The sequence below is a fragment of the Gobio gobio genome (assembly GCF_949357685.1).
Source record: "Gobio gobio genome assembly, chromosome: 23".
Lineage (NCBI taxonomy): Eukaryota > Metazoa > Chordata > Actinopteri > Cypriniformes > Gobionidae > Gobio > Gobio gobio.
The window spans coordinates 13951039-13974774 of NC_137119.1; the positions used below are offsets into that span (position 1 = coordinate 13951039).

The following is a 23736-nucleotide window of genomic DNA, read 5'->3' on the forward strand; positions in this document are numbered from 1 at the left end:
CGGGTGTCGAACGACATGAGGGTGAGTAATTAATGACAGAATTTTCATTTTTGGGTGAACTAACCCTTTAAGCAGCACAACTGTTTTCAATATTGATAAGAAGAAACGTTTTTTGAGCAGCAAATCAGCATATTATAATGATTTCTGAAGGATTGTGTGACACTGAAGACTGGAGTAATGATACTGAAAAATATACCGTTTAAAAACAAAATAGTAAAGGGTGCTACTTCTTAAAAAAGGTTTCCTATGAACTGCTTTATAAGCTTCAGTGAGTTTTCAGTCCATAGTTTGTTTTATCTTAAATAACCTTAGAGATGCGCTGATTTAGAAACCATCAGTTTTGTGACATTATGAATTACTAACTATTCTCTATAATTTAGCATTCTAAAATTTCAGTGTGTTGAGAGTCTTCATTAGAAAAAAAAAAGGAATTCAAATAAAAATAAAATAGTAATAGATTAAACAGTGTTTGTTTGGTGCTACTTCTTAAAAAGGTTTCATGTGAACTGCCTTTTAAGCTTCAATGAGTTTTCAGTCCGTAAGTTGAAAAAAAAACATAAAATAAACACTTCTGCATAAAGGTTTACAGCCTTCATTTTCATAATCAAAATACTTTGCTTTATTTTTATGAGCCGTTATATTTGTATGGTCAGTATTAAAATTGTAATGATTTTGTGCAGTCAAACAGCAGCTACTCCTTTGTGTATCTGTGCTAATGTTGGCAGCATTTAACTGGCAGAGTCTCTAAGGGAGAGGGTGGCAACAACTGCACAATAATCATTTCCCCGAGGCTTTGAAAGTGTCGCACACTTGGCACCCACAAACATGCACAAACCACACATGCTCGCTCTCTCCCTCTCTCTCTCCCTCACACATACATACACATACACACACACACACACACACACACACGTGCGACGTTCTGCTCAACTAAATTAGGTCTAAAGCCAAGCCCTGTGCACAGTGTTTGTTTTCTTTCTGGTGCTATCTTATTCCAGGATTACTAATCAAACAGGCCCTGGGCGATCGCAGGGCCAAACATCTGAGAAAGTGCTTGGCAGCTTTTCAACTCTCCATGCTGGAGCCAATGGATAAGAGACGCCATTATTCATGAAAACACTCCAGACTGTCTGAATCAACTTCCCAGTTTGTTTTAATGTAAAAACAGCCACCCTTTCACCAAACAAATAGTTAGCAAAAAATGGCAGCTGATAAGTTGATCCTTTTCCTTCAAACAAACAGAATCATGGACTATTTTCACCTGTGCAACTGCAGTTTACTCAAAAAAAATTGAGTCCTGACTTGTATGTCATCTGTTGCCATTATTTTATGGCACATGCAGGTGAAATGTTTTCATTGAAAATGTCACTGCCTCCGTTAGGTCAACATTCACTTGGACATGATTTGTTTAAAAAAAAAGAGAAAAGAAAAAGGAATCTTCTACTGAAACGGTTTCCAGCTTCAGTTTCCACCTTTGTCCAGTGCAAATCTTTGCTTTTTTGGCTCTATAGTCCCTTTGATTCAAACAGGTCCCCACGCTCCACGCGTGCAGCCATCCGACTCCAAACCACACCTGAGCATCAGCTGATGTAGGAAGTAGGAGAAGCCCATCAATAAAACTTTTGAGTTCATTCTCCTACACATCCTGAGACAACAGGCGCACCTTCCTCCCAATGAGCAATCGTTTTCTGAGCTCTCCTAAAGAGGGAAGCTTCATTTTGTCACTGTTTTTACTGTAAACATTTAGGAAGATGCCAAACACCACCAGAGAACCACCCCAGATGTACCTGCGAAAGAACCAGCGTATGTCATTATCAACAAAATAAAAATGTCATTAGTACAAGCAAGTCTCAACGTATGGACCCACTTTATATTAGGTGGCCTATTAAAGGGATCCCATGGTGTTGAGACTTGTATGGCTTAATATAACATAAATGATGTCTCTTACTGAAATATGTAGTTGAAAACCCATGAAAGATCCACGTTATTTAAAAAATCCATTATATATTTAGACAATGGGCGGCGCCATTTTGTGTGCATTCTAGGTTGATGACGTAGAATGGTTGCATTCGGCAATCAACTGGTGCTACTCGAAGCTATTTTTACCACAACACACCTCGAAAAATGTTTCAGAGTTAAACAAAATTAATTGCTTTGTAATTGCATTTAAAACACACTCAAACACACGTGCACACAAACGCTCTCACACACACATACACACCAACAAATCGGCGCGCGTGTGCACGCTCACACGCACACATACATCTGAAAGGGTCTCGATCGAGATCGTGCACACCCACAAACACACACACACACCTTTTTTTTACGGTCTATGACACACACACACACATCTGACAGACTGCTCTGTTCTCAATCAAGATGTGTAATGGGCTGCCCTCGTCAGTCTCCACGACAGGGGCTGAATCTGAAATCGCCCCCTAAAACCTCATTCACTATTCCCTACGTTATCCACTAATTCAGTTCACTTGAATTCAGTAAATTCGGACAGCTGTTGTCAATTGGGGATTGAATGAGTGCACTCAAAACGTCCACTATGGTTTGGGCAGCAATACAAATGGCTGTCTTCTCAATAGTGCCCTATTTGAGGGTACAGGGGGCGATTTCGGATTCAGCCAGGGAGAGTGCTGGCCTGCCGAATCGTAACCAGGTGACAAACTAGGCAAGTCAACCTCATGTATAACATTACAGCTGATTGAGCGTGTGTGTGCACGCACAGTGCGTGGATGTGTGTGTGTGAGCACGCCAATCTATTGGTGTGTCTGTGTGTGTGTGAGAGTGTGTGTGTGTGTGTGTGTGTGTGTGTGTGAGAGAGAGTGTGTGTGCACGTGTGTGTTAAATGCAATTACAAAGCAATTGATTGGTTTTGTTTAACTCTGAAAATTTTTTCGAGATGTGTTGTGGTAAAAATAGCTACGGGTAGCGCCAGTTGATTGCCGAGTGCAACCATTCTACGTCATCAACCTAGAACGCAAACAAAATGGCGGCCCCCATTGTCCAAATATATAATGGATTTTTTAAATAACGTGGATCTTTCATGGGTTTTCTACTACATATTTCAGTAAAAGACATAATTTATGTTATATTAAGCCATACAAGTCTTGACACCATAGGATCCCTTTAATGAATCATTTGATACAATGCACTTATTGTGTACATACATTTTTAAAAATGCCTGCATGTAATTACAGCTGTAATTAATTTCTGTAGTTACATTTATAATTACACTGTTGACACTTCCCTTACACCTAACCCTACCCTTAAACTTACCCATTCCACCAAACCTGTCCCTAACTTTACCCGTATCCCACCTCAATATCAGCAAAAGTGTCTTGCCATACAATATTAACACAATAAGTACATTGTGCTTATGTTTTGATGTATGTACATAGTAGTTAAGGCCACCTAATATAAAGTGGTTCAGTGTATAACCCAACGTATATTAAATGGGAACAATCTGGTCCACTTACTGAAAAGTGAAAGGTTTTGAAAAGAACAGAAATGACAATACAATAGTCATGGCTTTCCTTCCCGTAGTCACTGAAAAAAGAAAAAAAAAACAGAGTTGGGGCATCAATTCATTTGACCTATTATTCACGAAATCTGAATGACCACCCCAAAAATACAAACATATGAGAGCGCTTAACTGACCTGTGACAGCAACCAGTGCTCCAAACAGCTTTATCAGAGCCAGGACGAATGAAATGCCAAAATATCCCGTCAGTGAAAAGAAGAATGCATAACCGTATGTCGTCACTGGATGCTGAGTGAGTAAAACATTTTTTTTTAAGGATAGAAGACATTTAATTATTAAAAGTACAGTATTTGGAAGGCATAATATCATGTAAAACGTATTGCTCTTGCTTCGCTGAAATGAAAGACTCAATAGTGCTTATGTAAACATTATGGTTAGATTTTTATCACAGTATTGTGGTTATGGTTTTTATTTGAATCAGTTAACATGAACCCGTAAATATGGAAATTATGTTGCTGTTTGGGGTGCACCAAAAATCACAACCATGAACTCATGAAAAGGTCACGCTAGACGCAGGCGCAAAGACGTTTGAATATGTGGATACGGTCCTCGTTCCGCTCATTTGTAAACACTGACTCGGTACTTCCGCCTGCGTCTAGCGTGACCTTTTCAGCGTAATTGTGTATTACATGACGTCACGAGCGTGCATCACTGAACAGAGCAAGGCGAACATTTGTGCTTATAAAACTTAAACTTTATTTATTTAAAAAAAAAAGACAGATCGTTTCGCTAGATAAGACTCTTATTGATCGTCTGGTACCGTTTGATGTGGTTTAAAGTCCGTTTGAAGCTGTACTGAACCTCTCATTTGGACCTTGAACCATATGGAGTCTATTGACTTCCATTTTATGGAGAAATATCCTGAAATCTTTTCATCAAAAATCTTCATTTCTTTTCGACTGAAGACAGAAAGACATGGATATCTTGGATGACAAGGGGGTGAGTAAATTATAAGCAAAAGTTTATTTGAAAGAGAACTAATCCTTTAATGCTGTTTAATGCATTTTCCTCAGTGCATATTACATTTCACAAGCATCTTACACTTCCGCAAGCGAATCTCTGCTACATTTCACAGACTTACATGAACGGGCGCAGCAGCGCACATGTGTGCCAAACAGACGGAGCAAAATAATTCTGACTAAAATATACATATTGCTAAAATATTTGTTGTTGGACAATTAATGTAGAATTTTAAACCTACAAGTAAATGTATTTTTATAATAGCAGTAACTGTAAAGTGACTATTGTAACTGGGTAAATCAAATATAAGCTAATATAATTATTCATCTTTTTTTAAATTTACTTATTGAAAAAAATTTGATTTTTTTTGTGACCCTTTTTGCACATAATAGGCTATATACCACATAATATGGTTACTGTGGCAAGCAGCGAGGCAGGAGGAGCGAAGAGAGGACCAGGCCTGGATTTTATGTTGTGTTTTGTTTACGTTTTATTATGTGTGCATGTTTTTTCTTTCATTTTTTTCTGTTAATTGATTAAAGTGTTAAACGTTCGCCGGTTCCAGCCGCCATCTTCCCATATGTACAAACCTCATTACAGTTACATTTACTATATTTGTTTGTATAGCCATCAATGTGAACATTGTGTGTAGGACAACATTGGGCAGGATGTGATTATTTTTATTTTTTTATCCAAATAGAAAACTTATTTATAAAAGATATATACAGTATATAGCAATTCATATATGACTTTTTGGCCATATCACCCAGCTCTAATGTCAAGAACTTCACATGTGTAGTTCTCCGAACACAACAGACTTAATTTACATATAGTAGTCTTATAGGCATATCATCATAAATAGCCTGTTTAATCCTAAGAGTGCTATTGGTGCAACATTCAAATTATTTTAATACATGGACAAATAATAAAAATGCTATTTTTCAATTCAAAATGAATGTTTTATATTTGTGCTAAAACTCACCTGAGAACAGAAGGAAACAGCAGGTCCAATTCCCCCAGCAGAGAGCAGACCCAACAGAATATACACAAAACCAATAGAATAGGAATATAAGACCTGTAACACATGGACAAAAATGAATAATATTCCTGGACACAAGAGAGACAAACCACATAATGATGGTCATAATTCTAAATAGTTTGTACCATCTCGGAGTTGGTTCCGTTATGAATTTTCATTGCTTTTTCCTGCACATTTCCAATAGCAGCATCCGCACAGAGGGCCAGAGATATGAGAATTACACCTAGAAAAAACAAACAAAATAATAAAATCATGTTTGTACATTCAATTTCAAATAATTATTAATAGGCAGAGAGTAACAGCTCACTAGATTTTGGAACAAAGCCTGTTTCTCATAATCAACAGACTGAAGCAGAAGCAGTTTTGTACCTGTTACATTGAAGTTTGGGGCAATCTTACTATCTGCCAGTGTGAACCAGATCAGACCAAGACTCATGCACACAGCAGCAGACACATCCGCAAAGTTGTAGCGTTTCCCTAAAAACATACAACATCAACAAGCTCTATCAAACCAAGAATCTTTGACACAGATCAACTCAAAACACGTCATAAAAGCCGCATAAAAAGGCATCTGATCTTCTGCTAAGCTGAGGGCCTTCTCTTTTGGGTCCTTTGAGCTCTGGCTATAGGTTTGACACTTTAGCTGCAGGTTGGCTTTACAAAGATCTTTGAACAAGTTTAGCGGCAAGCTGATTTGTCGAAAAGAGAGAATGAGTTTTTTTTATCTTTCTGCTGGACTCTTCAACTCATCACAAGCAAGCATGTGAGGAGAATGAGTTTGAGAAAATGCAAAGAGCCAGAAAGAAAGAAGCAGAAAAGGCCAAAGAGTGGTCTCAAACAGGTAGTTGCCGTGGGGGTGAAGGTGATGCAGCAGGTTGCCATGCATCACTTTGATTCGGTCCAGCTTTGATGGGTCGGCATCTTGCGCGCATCCTCAACCAACGTCCCGCTGATCTTACGCACCAGCCTCAGGGGACGCAAGGTCCATGAAAAAAAAAAAAATCAAAATATCCCCATAAAAAGAGAAGGTAGAACTGTTCAGCTGGTTTCATTCTTTCTTGTTCAGGATATCAAAACTTCAGTCAAATTCTTGAATAAGAAAAGTGAAGAACTCCACAACAGTGGCCAATGAAAGAAACGGCACATAGAACTTGTTAACAAACCTGAGATAAAAAAAAAAAAAAACCTTTGAACTGATTTTGAAGATAAAGTGATATTTCACACACAGAAATTGTGTTGTTCCAAACCCATTTGCCTTCTTTCTTCAATGAAACACAAAAGATGATGCAGCTTTTTCTATATGTTCATAGTAAATACAAATTTAAACTTGAAAAGGACAAAAAGTAGGACAATACTTATGTGCAATATTCCAAGTATTTTCTAAGATATAGTCTTATAATAGCTTTGTGTGATGAACAGACTGAAATTTAACCGTGAAGTAGCAGTATATTTTTTTTCATGATTCATGGATAAATAGATTCTAAAGTTCTAAAAACAGCATTTATTTAAGATAAATACCCTATTGTGACCTCTTTTTTTTTATCAATTTAAGTGTATGTATGAATATAATTATTAATCTAGCATCTGATGTACCTTGTATAAAAACTCCTCCGATCATGACAGGAATGAGCTTGCAGCACTTAAAAATGACTTGTGTGGGATAGTTCAAGTATCCTAAAGAAGTGTTGGATAGACCCATGGTTCCAACTGTTAAAAATGCGATGATCATGTAAGTTTTCCATGGTATCCTGAAAAAAGAAAAAGTGTTTCATTAAAACCATTATGTTTTTTTAATTTGCCAATTTCTTGAACACCGTGAAGCATGTTTTCCTAAGGCTGGTTCACACTGACCCATTAAGTGCCTGGAATCAACTGTCATATTCACACTGTATCCCACAAAAATCAACAAGATAACTAGACATCTTTGTGTGTAATAATTGGCTTTTTAAAGGCAGGCTATGGCCATACAACAGGTTTAACATAAGTCTCTGTTGGCATTGTTTTGGGGAAATGTGAAGCAGGTCAGGTTTTTAGGGCTACTAAAGAAAATAATACAATTAATGAACCCACAGAACAATTAATGAATATGAAAAAAGTTTGTTTGGGAATTTAGTTTTAACTAGAGCTGTAAAAAATGTATGCGTTTATAAATTATAAACACAATTAAAAATTTGCTAGATACATAAGAATGTACAGCTACATGTGACTTACTATGATTTGTGTGAATACTGTTTTAACAATTTAAAATAAAAGATGGTATAATAATTTTGGCCCCACTTTATATTAGGTGGCCTTAACTACTATGTACTTGCATCAACAAGTAAGTACAATGTACTTATTGTGTTCATATTGTATTGCAAAACACCTTTGCTGATATTGAGGTGGAATATGGGTAAAGTTAGGGACAGGTGTGGTGATATGGTTAAGTTTAAGGGTAGGGTTAGGTGTAAGGGAAGTGTCAACTGTGTAATTACAAATGTAACTACAGAAATTAATTACAGATGTAATTACATGCAGGTATTTTTCAAAATGTAAGTACAGTGTAAAAACATGTATGTACACAAAAAGTGCATTGTATCAAATGATTAATTAAAATGTTAGTACATAGTAGTTAAGGCCACCTAATATAAAGTGGGTCCATAATTTTAATGTTCTGTAATTGTTAATACATTATCTCATAATTTGCAGTTTAGGCCTGGCTTTCAATTATCCTGTGATTTGTAATGGCTATAATTACTTATGTTATCCTCAGAAATTAGAGCTGCACAATTCTGGATAGATTGATAATCAAGATTTTTTTTTTAAATAGAGATCACAATTTACTAGTGCTGTCAGTTAAACGCGTTATTAACGACGTTAACGCAAACCTATTTTAACGGCGTCAATTTTTTTATCGCGAGATTAACGTTCTTTTTGGTCTAACAAACTTTGTAGTTTTTTCACATGCTGTTGCAGCAACTAGTAACGTTAGAAAAACTACAACACCACTCCGGATGTAGCTAGACCGGAAACAAAACATCAGGCACGCTGCGGCTGCCCACACTTGTTCGCCATTAAAAGAGTAGACGTGGATGGCAAGCGTGAGACGCCGAAATGAGAAACGTATTATGCCATGGTTTAACTCAGGGGTCTTCAACTAAAAGTGCTTGTCTTGAGCGCTGCTTTCTGCTCTGGTGGTGCATTCACACCGGACGCGAATGAAGCGTTTTGCGCGAGTGATTTAAGTCAATGCAAAGACGCAAATAGACATTCTGCGGCGCGAATTAAGCGGCGTGCATGTCGCGTCATTCGCGTCCGGTGTGAACGCACCTGCATGCTTGACCGCGCGTCTGGGTCTGAACGTAACAGTGAGCATTGCAACGTTAACTGTTTCATTAGCCTACGTCAAAAGGCTTCGCGGTCCGGATTTGGACCGGAGTCCGCTAGTTGGCGACCCCTGGTTTAACTGCACTATAGGCGGAGTCCTAGTTTACCTTGCATGTGCACTTTGTAATTTTATTTTGTATCACCCTGTTTTGATCCCTTAGAAAGGGCTGTTGAAGGGGCTGTTTGTGCAACAAAGTATTTTTTTTCACCCTTTTATTGATGGACAGTGTTACATTGTGTGAGCGATTATTTGCTCCAAGTGTGAATGACTGCTTCAAGTGAGAATGTTGGTGTGAAATCGAACACTACAGTATGCCAATGTTGTTTTCAATAAAACAAACATTTGAACAAAGCAAGCCGATCCACTTTTCTATGTTGATAAGAGCATTAAAATAAGAAAAAATAATGGGACAAAAAGAAATCAAGGGACATTTAGAATAAAAAAAAAAGTGCGATTAATTGTGATTAATTGTGAGTTAACTATGGCATTAATGCGATTAATCGCGATTAAATATTTTAATCGTTTGACAGCACTACAATTTACCCAAGATTCTGAATAAACAACTAAACTAAATAAATGTCCCCTGGTTTCACAGACAAGGCTTAACCTAGTCCCAGAGTAAAATGCATGTTTGAGCTGTTTTAACTAAAGGCAAGTTGCACTGAAATATCTTAAAATATGTCTGTACCATCGTTTTGTCTCATTTACACCAGTAATGCTTTTTCTAAGGCATGAACTAAGGCCTAATAAATGGCTTAATCTAAGCTCTGTCTGTGAAACCAGGCCGAATTTACTAGAGGTTCCAACAAAATGTTAATTGATGCAGTCTATAAAAAAAAAAAAAGTTAATAAATATATTTTTTTCAATCTGTGAAATGCATGATTCGAAGACTTGTTTTACTAGATAAATCAGTGTCCTTGAACCAATCTCTTGAATGAATGATTCAATGACAAATGCATTTTTAACAGTCACTTGTCACAACCTACTGGTAGTAACGCTGTCATTGATACAATCTTTATTTGAAGCGTCAAGTTTCTTTTAAAATGCATAATACAATTATATTGATACCGTAGACAGTGTTTTTCTTAACATATGGGGTTTATTCACACTGTGGCGTTTATTCACAGTACTTTGTAAAAAGACGCCATTAAACAAATACAACCCCAAATCCATAAATCACGCAATAAAAAACAAGAATCTGTGATTTGTTAAAGGGGTGATGAACTGAGAAATCAACTTTCCCTTGAGCTTTTGATATATAAAAGGTCATGGTAATCTAAGAATATCCTGTAAGTTTCAGAACTGAAAACTTCCTTGTTAGTCAAAGAAAAGCTTTTATTGACACCAGCCCAGAAAACGAGTGTGTGAGTGTGTGTGTCCGCGAGAGTGTGTGTGATTTAGTGTTTGCTTGATATTTTGCGAGTCCACTGAGCATTTCCCTCAGACGATTCCTGGGACAGACGGTAGCTGAAGCTCATTAAATATGCAAATCTTATCCAATCCTAGCCGTGGGCGTTTACTTCCAAGTGTTCAGTGCGGCACGCCCATCAAATCCGAGTGTTTCTCAGAGAGCCTCAAAACCAGGGCAGAAAATAGCCTATTACTTATTCCTTATGATGTTTTTGAATGTAAAAAACACACAAACGTCATAAGTTGACCTCAGACAACAGTATAAAAAATAAATAAAAAGCCAGTTCATGAACCCTTTAATTCTCTTCAACCTTTGTTTAACTGACAAAAGTACAAAGGAAAAAAAATAAACGTTTTAACTGGCCAAATGAAGTGTATTTTGTAAATATAAGCTAATTTGGATTTTGATGGCTGCAACATACTCCACAAAAATTGGGACAGAAGTAAAATAAAAGTGAAAAGATTACAGAATATTCAAGTTAAATGGGGTTGAAACAGTCCACAATTAGCAGGTGAATTGGTGATAGGTGAGGGTATCATATTTGGGTTTGAAAGGAGTCTTTGCGAGCAAAGAGGCTCACCACTTGGTGCCAAATTTCATGAGAGAATTGTCAAACAATTCAAAACTCATATTTTTCAATGCAAGACTTCAAAATATTCTTTCACCATCTACCATCCATAATATTCTGAAAATATTCAGGGGATCCAGAGAAATTGCAGGTTGTGTAAGGCAAGGCAGGAATCCTCTGTTGAATATCTTTTGAGCCCACAGACAGCAATGAATGAGAAACCATCATGCTACTGTGTTAAAAATAGCCACATGGGCTTGGGAGTACTTTGGAAAAGAGTATACAAGGAGAAAGCTATACATCATTTCAATGCAGAGATGCGGCCGACCTCATCTAAGATGGTCTATAAGATAGTGGAAATGTGTGCTGTGGTCAGATGAGTCCACGTTTCAGCACATTTTTTGGAAAAACTGACATGAGTTCTCACTCTCAGGCCCAAAGATGAGACTATCATCAGCAACAGGTGCAAGAGCAAACATCTGTCATAGTGTGGGGGTGCATCAGTGCAAACAGCATGGGTGACTTCCATATGTATTAGGGATGAAACGGTATGAAAATTTAACATCACGATTATAGTGACCCAAATTATCACGGTTATCAATATTATCACGGTTTTGTTCAAACGAGATGAAAGTGTTCAAAAAGAACAGATGCACACACTTAAAACATTTAAACAAGTTTTAGATTTGAAATCAACAAACAACAAATAAATCAAGCAGCTCTATGCACTTTTTTAAGATAGATTCTAATCTGTGAGATTTCCTTCCTTATAATGGCCGTCGTCAATAGCAACGCATAACGCATAAATAATAATAATTTGTCGTAAATATAATCTCTAATATTATCTCTGTAAATATATTCAAGCAATATTCGCATCAGTGTTCAGCAATGATGCATTTTAATATAGCATATTTTTGTGTAAGAGCCCAAACAGTATCCTAGTGAAATAATGCATATCCATATTTCCATATGATTTGACAGTTTATTTTATTAAATTTCAAAAGGTGTGTATCATACCTGACACCTAGATGAACACTTTACAGTCAGTTTTATGACTGTCATTCCCTTCAAATGCTATTGAAGTTTGAAACGCGTATAACGTTACCAATGTTGTATGTTTAGAGACGGTCCCTAAATTCACCTGCGTTATGCCAGTCATATCAGATGCGATGTGGTTCTGCTGTGTTTGTTTGAAACCATTTTCGCTGCTGAAATAGAACAAAAACAGTCGACCACTGTATGATGAGTGAATCTCCTGCATACATCGCACGTTTATCTCTGCTTTGAGAGATTTCAGCGAGTGAGCGCGCTCTGAATATATATGTTATAACTCTGGCTAATCTGAACGCCTCAGATTATGAGACGACGTCGCTTTCATAAACTCAATAGAAACACGTGTAAATGGTTATAATGCGCAACGCGATTATAACAGATGGCTTTTGAGAAGACTATAATAAGTTCAACAGTCAGAGTGACTAGTGTGCAGCCGAAATAACGTTACACCCGCAAATGGCGGTTGTTAATGTCAAGCCCTGATTATCCCTTAATGTCGCCCTAGTCTTTACCGAACTTGTTTGTTCGCTTCACGTTATTATTTCCCAGACGTAGTTTTGGTATTGAGGTCAAAGTCCACTTGCCTTGCGTTCGTAGTTTTGAAGTGTTTTCCCCATTACAGTGACTTTCTCCTGGCATGTTCTGCAGACAGGGTGACCATCTTCGATTAAGTTTCCCTCAGGACTTTTGTAAAAGCCTAAATATGACAACGCCTCAGATTTGGTCCTTTTAGAAGTCTGAAAAATCTCCCGGCGCTGTCACTGCCTTCTGCCATTTCTTCTCATTCAGAAACAGCGGTGCGCTGCAGTCAGACTGATACTGACTGGACAAGATTTACAGCGAGTTTTCACAATCGTGATAATCACACGCGGTTTTAATGATAATTAAATTTTATACGATATTACTAACCGTCACTAAATTTTATCGTGGTTTATCGTGAAACCGGTAATCGTTTCATCCCTAATATGTATGAAGCATAGACTGTAAAAAAATATAGACGTAGTGTCTGTGAGGTCACCCATAGAATTCTGAAGAGCAGTTTTGAAGCATAAAGTAGGGTCGAGCTGGCCGTTGCCATCTTGGCAGCGAATCATTCCAGGATAACAGAAAATGGGCAAAAAGTTGGGACGTGGATGGAGCTGAGGTGACGTGATGACTAACAGACAGCAGGCAGACAGACGGCTATCCACCTGTCACTCAAAGTGACCACGCCCTTAATCATGCAGAACTTTAAGGCTTTATATAATGTAAACGAATTACAAAAAAATTCACCCCCCTCACAGTTGTCATGAAGGGCAAAATTAGATATATAGACCAAAACCACAATTTGTACCAGGCTGTAAACATGTTTTTTTTTCTGCTGTAAAGTTGGGCATTTTAAAATGGGGCTCAATGAGATTCTGCTGCCTTTTGGAGCCCTAGTGGCCAGTCGATGAATTGCAGTTTAAGTCACTTCCGTATTGGCTTCAAAAGAAACTGGGGGAGGTTGCCGCTTGGTATGAAGGTACCATTAGCTATGTTTCCATTCAAAGTAACGAATTTAACATGTACAAAATTGGAATATCGCAGGTGAAGAGAACAAAATCGTCACTTCCTGATAAACTGATGATAAATATCAAAGAAAAATGGAAGTTGATGCAGTAGGAGAAGCCAATATAATAATGTTCGTATATACATTACTCCTCAGAGCGTGCAAACAAAACGCAATAAACACAGTCATGTTAACTTGCTTTCTAAAGCGGATGCCTGATGTTTGGGAACGCAGTCGAACCACTTTGACATGCTGTGCAACGAGATTGGTCTTTTGGTTGGTCCAGTTATGCAGTCCCAAAGCAAAGTCACATCTTTTTTAATGCGCATCGAGGAATTTATTCTGTAAATATTTCCATAGTTTATGCACATGTTTTTTTATATGATAAAACTCAGTTGAGCGTTTTTTTACGCACATTTTTAGAATTTATCCGGGTCTTTTTTTATGCAATATCCCAAAATGTGCACAAAATAGGTGGATGGAAACATAGCTACTGACGTGGAGGTGTATATATTGGGATTGTAAATATACATATACAGCCATCAAGGTCTTTCCTGTGAAGCAAGACAATGCCAGGCCTCATTCTGCATGTGCTACAACAGAGTGGTTTCGTAGACACTCTACACCATAAAAGGGATGTGCTTAACTGGCCTGTCTGGAGTCCAGATCTGTCTCTTATTGAAAATGCCCACAGTCTGTCTTGTATCAGGCGAGATGATTCCATATGCAAAAACTGCAACAATTAGTATCCTCAGCACCCAAATGATTAAAAAGTGTAATTAAAAGGAAAGGTGATGTGACACCGTTGTAAACATGCCTTGGCCCCATCTTTTTGGGGTTGTGTTGCAGCCATCAAAATCAAAATGTGTTTATATTTACAAAATACAATTGGTCCGTGAAAACACTGAAAATCTTTTCATTATACTTTTGTCAGTTAACTAAAGGTTTTAAAGAATTAACAAAATCACAGATTCTTGATTTTATTGCATTTTACAAAATATCCCTTTTCTAGAAATGGGGTTGTATGTAAAATATCAAACATTTAAACAGCATACTGTCTTTATGTTGTTAATTTGTAGACTGAATGTGAAAATGTATTTATGATTATACATTTTAATGTTAGGTGCAATTAATCACAATTCATTTTTAATCAATTGACAGGCCTAGTTTTAACATGCATACAAAAATTACCTCCTCCTCTTATCCTGAGTGAGTTGCAACTCCACCAACCCAAATATGGAGTAAAATCCAAACTGCACTAAAGTCAGATACCAGCCGAATGGCTTAAATCCCTCCACTGAGAATATCAGCTCCTGAAAGCACAGAGACTCGGATTAATCAGCAATGGCACAAATATTTAAAAAAAACCACACAAATCAAAGATAACTGATGAATTGTCACCTGCAGGTAGCCATAGATGAGGTAAAAGAGGAAGACGCCGGCCACACAGATCAAGAACTGTGTTGGTGTGTTAAAGCTGTTCAGGTTGATGCCCAGCACTCTGAGCTCCTCCACTGATTTAATATGAGGCGACATCACCTCTGTGGACGAGGGCACAGATATGGAGATGTGCTTCCTTGAGCTGTAATTCACAAGGCCAAATTTGCCACTCATGATGTCTGCAGGCTCCTGAAAATCAAAACAATTTATCCACAATCTGAAATTACATATCTTACCTTTACTGTCTACTAAAGATCAATGTCCAGTCGTTAAGTCTGACGTTTGATGTCACAGTTGTCGGGTCCAAACGCTCCTTCAGATCCCAAAAGCAAACAACAAACGGTTCTAATATACACTCATGATGTACTGTAGTATTGCCAGAAAAAGTTAACCCTAACCTTTATCTCCATAGCAAAATCTCAGTTGGCCAGACAGTGATTCATTTTTTTACGAATTGTTAAAGTATTGGTGTCCAGGACAACAGGTAGGGATGCACCGAATGTTTGGCAACCGAAATTATTCGGCCGAAAATAGCAAAAACTGCACTTTCGGTGTTCGGTCGAATAAATGAAAAGACCGAATAAATTGAACCGAACAATGAAAGTTTTTGATGACGCGATCAAATATAGCAACCAGCGCAAAGAGAGAGAGGTGCGCAGGCTTCTAAATGCAGCAAACATGTCAGAAGTGTGGAAGCATTAAAGTGTCCGTGATAAACACAAAAATGGCCGTTTGCAGACAGTCTAAGCACCCTCAAATGCAAGCAAGAGCACCCTCAGTTGATACTGTAATAATATATTGGCAAATGCTCCAGTGCGTATTTGTGTTTGTAGAAAGTCAAATGTATCCGTTTACAATGTGTTTCTGCAGCAGTGACAGGCTCACAAAACCTCTCATGAACAAACAAACAAAGTGTAGACACGAATTGACGCAAGTAAGATATTTATTGTGCATTGTTAGCAGCTTCATTGAACTTTGTGAGATCGCGATGAACTGACATAGCGACAGCGTTTAGTGATCGTAAATGGAGCGGTCTTGGCTCGCTTTCGAGTCTACAGTCTATATAATCCATTGAATAAAACTATTGTTTTTTATGTTGCAAAAAGGATTAATGGCCAATTGCACGGTGCAAAGTTTCGGAAGTGACAGTGAAATAGTAACGCATTAAAAGCAATGTAAAAGGCAGACTAATATATTAATAAAAAAATATTTGTTGAAATTCTAAATAATCTTAAATGTCTAGCCTACATTTGCACTTTAAAGGGATAGTTCACCCAAAATGAAAATTGTCATCATTTGCTCACCCTCAAGTTGTTCCAAACCTGTATGAGTTTCTTTGTTCTGCTGAACACAAAAGAAGATTTTTTGAAGTATGTTTGTAACAAAGCACAAAGAGCGACTATTGACTACCATAGTATTTTTTTCCCTACTATGGTATTCAATAGCTGCTCTATCTGCTTTGTTACAAACATTCTTCAAAATATCTTCTTTTGTGTTCAGCAAAACAAAGAAACTCATACAGGTTTGGAACAACTTGAGGGTGAGTAAATGATGACAGAATTTTCATTTTTGGGTGAACTATCCCTTTGAGAGCACCCTCAGTGATTTCAGAAGCACCCTCAATTATTTGATTATGATACCTGTAGGCATAATAGGCCAAAGATAAGATAAGATGGCATAAGATGGCCAAATAAAAAAAAATTATTTAAAAAACAATAATAATTTATTTTAAAGCTACACTGTGATATTTTCCCCCATCTAGCGGTGAAAAGGTATATGACCATCCAGTGAATATTAGTTTCTGTTCCTCTCAATTCCGATTGCGTTTTAACTCCTACGGTGGCCGATTCAGTCCAAGATTAACATGGCTTCCAGTTCGACCTCGTCCACATTCGACACGGTCCCATCGAGTGTTAAAACGCGAAAGGCGAAGCTTGAATTCACGGGTATGTCCCTCTTTGGCTAATGTACTTTCAAGATGGAGGGGCAACATGGCGACCGGCATTCGAACCCCTCACCCGTATGTATTTTCAATGGCATATTATAAACTTACAAGAATACTTTATTACTTGAAAGAAGTAAATATACATTAATGAGCACATATTTTTGAAAGAACGAAGTGTTTTTAACTAAGAATAAACTAAAAAAATTACACAGTGTAGTTTTAAGTTATATTGTGCTTTGTTTGTATAATGTCTGCTGGAATGCTTTATTTTTCTTTAAAAAAAGCAAGACAAAATTGTAAAAAGCTAATTTTTACTATTTAATTTATGCAATGGTGAAAAAATGGGCAAAATAAATTTAAAAAAAAAACGAGTACCGCATTCGGTACTCAGCTTCGGCCTTCGGCCAAGTGTTTTATTATTATTCGGCTTCGGCTAAGAATTTTCAATGATATTGCACAGCACCTGAAAATAGGCTTACTTCCATCAACATAACCAACGTGACAACCTGCTTGCACAGAGAAGTGTGCTGGGGACTATTTTCAGGCGCAGGCAGCAAAGTTCCTTGATTATTACGCAGGAATGAAAGAATAGTTCCTTGCCATGTCGGTCGAGAAAATCGCAACTTTTCATTATCCGTAGGTCTTAGTACACAATGAAACTATACAAATCAAAACATGTAAATAGGAAAATGTTGGCATTCTTTTGTCACTTATTGAGCAGTAGGCTAGATGGAGCTGTTTACCTCCAGTCTTTGTGCTAAGCTAGGCTAGCGGTGGGTGCGTCAGACAGAGTTATGGCACGCACGGAGATGAGAATGGTATGTATAGACTTATCTACCTCTGGGGGATACGGTGAATAAGCTAAAGTCCCAAAAAGTCCTTTAAACAGGACTTTTAGCTCCTTTAAACAATGTTCGGAACGTGGCGCAGCACGACACTGTTTCAGAGGGGTCCCGTTTCACTGTTGAACTGTGGTGAGGGCACAGCTGAAAGCATTACAGCGAAGAATTCAAACAACACGCAATGAGTTTAACTACGCTCACCACTTGGATCATATAGATCAGATAAAGACCAGAGCAACCGTTTCAAGTTTTTTTATGGACATATTTCATATACTCTATTGCTCTAAATATGAACCCGCACTGTGTATGTGCACATATTTAATCACGTCTTCTTCAAATTAAATATATGTGCAAATAAGGACACTGATACAGCCGAATGTCTGATCATGAACGCAATGACACAATGGATTATTCTGATACACTGAAGACAATGATGTAGACCGAAAATTCAAAGAGGAATGGGCAAAAAAAAGCAACTACCGTAAAATTTCAAATAATAGCCCGGGCTTCTATTTACCCAAATCACCGAACTGCACCGGCTTGTATTTGAAACAGGCGTCTATAAGAGACAGGCCTTTAATTTAGTGTTGAGATGTTCAAGCATGACGGTAGGAGGTTACCACATTATATTACGTTTTATTTATAATTAATTCGAATGTGTTTAACAAATCATTTAATGTAAGAAATGTCTTAGATTATTGGCAGCACAAAAAACGAAACGATGTGACAGCAATGGGCAGAACAATATAAGTTACCGCTAAAATCCATTGAGCGTATGAACTTGTTGCCCGAAACACATCAAGAAAGAATGAAGGCTACCCTGTAAAACAACTGCAATCATGTGATAGAAAATTACTATATTCATCACTATCATCATCCCCGCGATTCTCAATTACAAGTTCATGGGCGAATTCCTCCTCCTCGTTGCTCTCCTCCACTTCTCCAGCCTCCGCTAACTCTGCCTGCCTTGCTCGCACTAACAGATCCCGCCCAGATGCGCACGGCTCTCCCTCTTTGAAACAATGGATAAGGTGATCCTCGCTTCCATCAGAAGCTACTGTCAGGCCACATACCTAAGGATAACCTCCCGAAGTTAATGAAATATATCTCCTCCTTCTCCCTCGCACACACAAACACACGCGCATGTCTGCGCGCAAGCATTAAAGGTCCCGTTTTTCGTGTTTTTTTGAAGCTTTGATTGTGTTTACAGTGTGCAATATAACATGTGTTCATGTTTCGCGTGTAAAAAAACACAGTATTTTTCACACAATTTACTTATCTGTATACCGCTGTTTTCACTGTCCTCAAAACGGCTTGAAAGATTTCCCTGTTCTATGAAGTCCCTCCTTCAGAAATACGTAACGAGTTCTGATTGTGCCAGCGGTTCCCGTGTTGTGATTCGACAGCAGCTTAGGGAAGCAGAGCGCACGTTACCGGAAAGGTCACGCCTCTTACCATAACGGGGATGCATGCGCTCAATGATCTCTAAGTACATCGTCCCTGGGAAAGCCAAACAAAGGTGACTTGACTCCGGGATGAAAATAACAGCGTCTCGACGACATGGCAACAAACAAACTATACGAACGCAAACGAACGCAACACTTCCTATTCTCCACGCGGGAGCAACAAGACCACGCCCCCTTTTTCGCGTGTTCTTGTGGGCGGAGGTTAGTCGACATACTGCTCTACTGACGTAATTAAAGCAGGAAATACCAGGATGTAGTCCTAACCAGCCGTTCGCTGTAGGCTTTGAAAGGGAACTTCTGTTAAAGGTCCCATGGCATGAAATTTTCATTTTATGAGGTATTTCAACATTAATATGAGTTCCCCTAGCCTGAATATTGTCCCCAAGTGGATAGAAATGTTGATCGGTGTAAACCCGAGTTCTGGCTGTCTCTCTCTGCCTTTGAGAAAATGACAGGCCAGACTAGCCAATCCTGAAGCCTCCTGGTTTGACGTCCAAGCAGGAACGGTTTCCTCCCTTTCCCCCGCCCAGAGAATCTGGCACGCCCATGCAAACACTCGAGATCATTAACGTTACTTGTGAACGAGTGAACTGGCAGTTTCTCAGTGTTTGGATGTACAAATGAAAACAGAAGTCTTTCTTCAGTTCCTTCTGATCTGTGATCATTGATTTCTGATGTGTAGCTAATTATTTATTATTCGTGCACACGCTGCGGCTTCTCTCTCTCCCGACAGAACGGTGTTTTCGTGTTTTCTATCTTGTGAGTCAGTGTTTTGTACGTCCTCGTCGCGTCTATCTGTTCTAAAATGTGCATACAGTCTTTTCTGTTTAACATCAGCAGTAACATCTTTAGAGATAAACCTCACACACGCCGAAGCTCGGCCTTCAACATCCCCGACCCCCAGTACTGCATCTGGCCCACAGCGGAGGCACCAAACGCGGCGTGAGATTAAGCAGAAGGGGGGTAAGCGTGAGGGTATCTGGGCTAGCCAGCTTTCCCCACAATAAACTGGATTACATTCGATTACTGCTGTTGTGTCTTTGTTTGCGCTGTGTAAGTTACTCAATGCGCATCACTGACGCTATTCATACGATTGGAACATATCTAGAAATAATGCTTTAATCAAACTTACTAACTCGTTCATCTCGCTGTAATGGTACATTGCATGTGTTACAAAGTTGGTAGAATAATGATGAAGAGGACTCGGTGTGACTGGGACTCGTGTTTATTCAGAACTCTCAGATACAAACACAATAAACTCGCGCTGACAGACAACGCTCTCATAACTCAGTAGTTACTATAAATAACTTTGTTAGCAATCGCTCCGTCTCCGTGATGTCCTGTTCGCGAACGAATCATTCTTTTGAATCGGTTCTTTTTAGTGAACCGAACCAGTTCACCAAATCGGACTGAATCGTTCTAAACGGTTCGCGTCTCGAGTCAGCGCTGATCCATAATTTACTAACTTTCTGACATGAGTGACAGCCCCTCTGACTAGAAATAAACTAATAACCTGAAGTATATTCTAGTAACTACAACAGTTCACCCTGAACTGAGACATGCTGAGAGAACTGATGTGAAGTGAACACAGGTCCATCTGTCTCTGGCAGACTCGTGCCTGCTCGTGCCTCGTTAAACCACGCCCCCTCCGCTCATTTAAAATGCAAAGATGTCAGCCAATCACAACAGTGGGCGTTTTTCCTGAAGTCTCACAGCAGACACGCCTCTTGGAGCAGGGCATTCAGCCACAGGGCAAACAGCAGTATAGAAAAAATGCCTTTTATTTCTACATTATGACATTTTATGATGTAAAAATCATACTAACAATATAAGTACACCTCAGGAAACACTATAAAATAATAGAAAAATGCCATGCCATGGGACCTTTAAATAAAATATCTCGCTTGGCATTGAACTTTGAGCTTTATAATTTTACAGGTATTATAAATGCTCTAACAGCAACATTACACACTAACTAAAGTTTGAAAAATGGGATCACGAAGAACAGGACCTTTAAAGGAATTTTTCAGCCGCTCCGTATCCAGCTTTACCCACGCTTGAAATTTGACAACTGTCAGCTTAAATGTCAAATTATACTTCTCTCCATGGTGGTATTGAGAGAATTAAGAAAAACTGAAGACTGAAAGTTCGTTAACCTCTTTGTTATGTTGCCATAGTGATGAGTCGTTCATGAACGGTTCCGTCTGTCACGTGAAATCTAATCAAACATAGAACAGACGATCTGACGGGTTTGAGAAGATCAAATACAGCCCGATACTAAAAAACAGACCAGGCCTCTATTTGAGACCGGCCTTTATTTACCCAAACCTGTCGTCACACCAGGCGTTTAAAAGAGACAGGCGTCTATTTGGGACTCGGCTATTATTTGAAGTTTTACGGTATGTATTTATTCTTTCTGTGTTAAACTGTCATTTGTTTAGAGACTAGTGCTATTATTGGTTGTTGTCTCCCCAGAGCATAATTTTGTGGGGACTTGCAAACCTGTATTAATTCTAGTGTGGAATCTACAATATTCAATCATCATGACAGTAAAATAGGGCATTTTAAGACAATCTACACCACAGCAGTATTTACTCTCTCAATCAGTAGAAAATGTGGTTAACACTCAGTCATGCATGGGGGAAAAAATACCCTCATATACCGCAAAACCGGTATAATTTTGAAAAATACATAAGTCAAAAATATATAACACTGTTCTACTGATTTTTGGATATTTTAATCGAAAAATATTACATATTGTGCCTTTAACATGCTATAATTTTGTATGGTTCAGTGTCAGACAGTGGAAAAACACCTTGCATGTGTTTATTTTAATTTTTTTGTGCGTGTGTGCAAAGAAACAAAAGCAAAGCTTTTATTTCTGTTGTTGCTCACTTAAACTCAACACAAACGTACACTTAGATTAAGGAAAATGTATCTTATATAAAGTAGTGGTACTATGATACAATCAATCATTGCATCACAGTTTACTATACAATGGTTCTGAATGATTTTTATATAAATATTGCATTTACATATACTATGGCACTCAAAGATACCGGTACTTAAAGAATACAGTTTTCCACGTTTAAAACGTCATTTAATGGTACTGATAATTGATAATATCAGTGCATTCACTGCATACTGAATTATGAGAACAAAGATGACAAAATCTTACCAGAATGATCCAGAGATGATCAAAGTGATTGATCAGTCTAATAACAACCACATTGATCAGATGAGATGAGAGTGATGAGTATCTGACAGCTGGAACTGTGTGTACCACACTGATCTCACATCTCGCCCAGCTCACAGCCCGATAAACGACGCGTCTCAACACTGACACGCATGACAAGCTCAATCTGCGACTTTAATTGGCAGAATGAGTGTGCGATCAGTGAATTAAGACAAATTCGCTCGCTCATATGGAATTTGGAAGAGATAAAGAGTGTTTAGCGGCTAGGCTAACACCTGCTGCTTTGCTCCACTTCCGGGTTTAAAGTCAGTTTTAAGCGCTCGTCTTAAGACTATACAGACATCTTCTCATTCGTCCAATCGAACGGAATACAAAACAAACAATTTATCCATAAAGACATGTGTCAAAGTGCACATTATACGATGATACTGTAGTTTTTTTGTGATGTTCTGTCTCCCGGCAGCAGCCAACAGCTTCCGGTTACCTTTGACCTCATGACACGTCACTGAACACACACGTGTCAGTCTGAACACACTGCACTGACAAATTGCATTAAACTTTGAGGTATATAATTCAATATAATGAATGAATAAATAATAAAAAGGAATTGTTCAATAAAAAATGTGTGCTTTTTATTTCATTTATTTTTATTATTTATTATATCGTTGGAGAGGACAATTTTCTGCCCATTTTTGAACTATTAAACGCACAGTAATAATATTAAGTTTTGACAAATTTAAATAAATTGTTACTATCTCATTCGATCTCATTTCACACACGTTTCCCGTGAGATCAGATTGGAGGAACGTGAGGCCAAACTTGTCACAAAAGTTTTAAAATGTATAACATGAAGTAGCCGAATGAATTTTAAGGTAAGGACATTCACTAGACTCTAAAGGACGAGCAGTTTGGAGAATGGGTGGATGAATGAAACATCTCTAGATGCTAAAGCTAACATTCAACCTCAAACAACATACACAGAGTTCTGTGTTATCAAGGTGAAATTGTATGACCTGGTAGTATATCAAAACACTATGCACATCTTTATACACAAAGGTAGGCTATTTAGCCTATTTCCCATCACTGAAGGCTACTTTTAATGCATACTACAAGCATGCAAATCAGGTCGTGAGATAAGAAAATCCATCATTAGATAATGTTTGTCTCCTGCTTTTCCGATTGATTCTAGTTGATCTCTGAATAAGGACAATGCAAGATAGGCTACTTGTGTTGCCTAAATAAAGCACATGAACGAATAATAATTTCATACCTGCTTTATTTCTTGTGTTGGTTTCATTGGTAATATACATAGAGCTAAACAACGTGCGTTCAGCTAAAGTTTTCCTGCAAGTAGGTTGAACAGT

At 38.1% G+C, this 23736-nt stretch overlaps 1 protein-coding gene across 4 annotated transcripts; it reads right to left on the bottom strand.

The window, feature by feature from the left end:
• Positions 1-1135: 1135 nt before the first annotated feature.
• slc35b3 (solute carrier family 35 member B3) lies at positions 1136-23736 on the bottom strand. 4 transcript variants are annotated; one of them, XM_079806823.1, is made up of 11 exons: positions 23643-23729; positions 15160-15236; positions 14885-15065; positions 14675-14796; positions 7146-7300; positions 5922-6029; positions 5678-5775; positions 5496-5588; positions 3670-3781; positions 3489-3558; positions 1136-1787 (listed from the first exon to the last, which is right to left on the bottom strand). In XM_079806823.1, exons 3-11 carry the CDS (start codon positions 15017-15019, stop codon positions 1637-1639), a joined length of 1044 nt encoding a protein of 347 aa, XP_079662949.1. In that variant the 5' UTR covers positions 15020-15065; positions 15160-15236; positions 23643-23729; the 3' UTR covers positions 1136-1636. The 4 variants fall into 4 exon arrangements, with proteins under 4 accessions (XP_079662949.1, XP_079662948.1, XP_079662946.1 ...); XM_079806822.1 differs by lacking the exon at positions 23643-23729 and adding an exon at positions 22355-22866; XM_079806820.1 differs by lacking the exon at positions 15160-15236 and having other exon boundaries at positions 14885-15112; positions 23643-23736.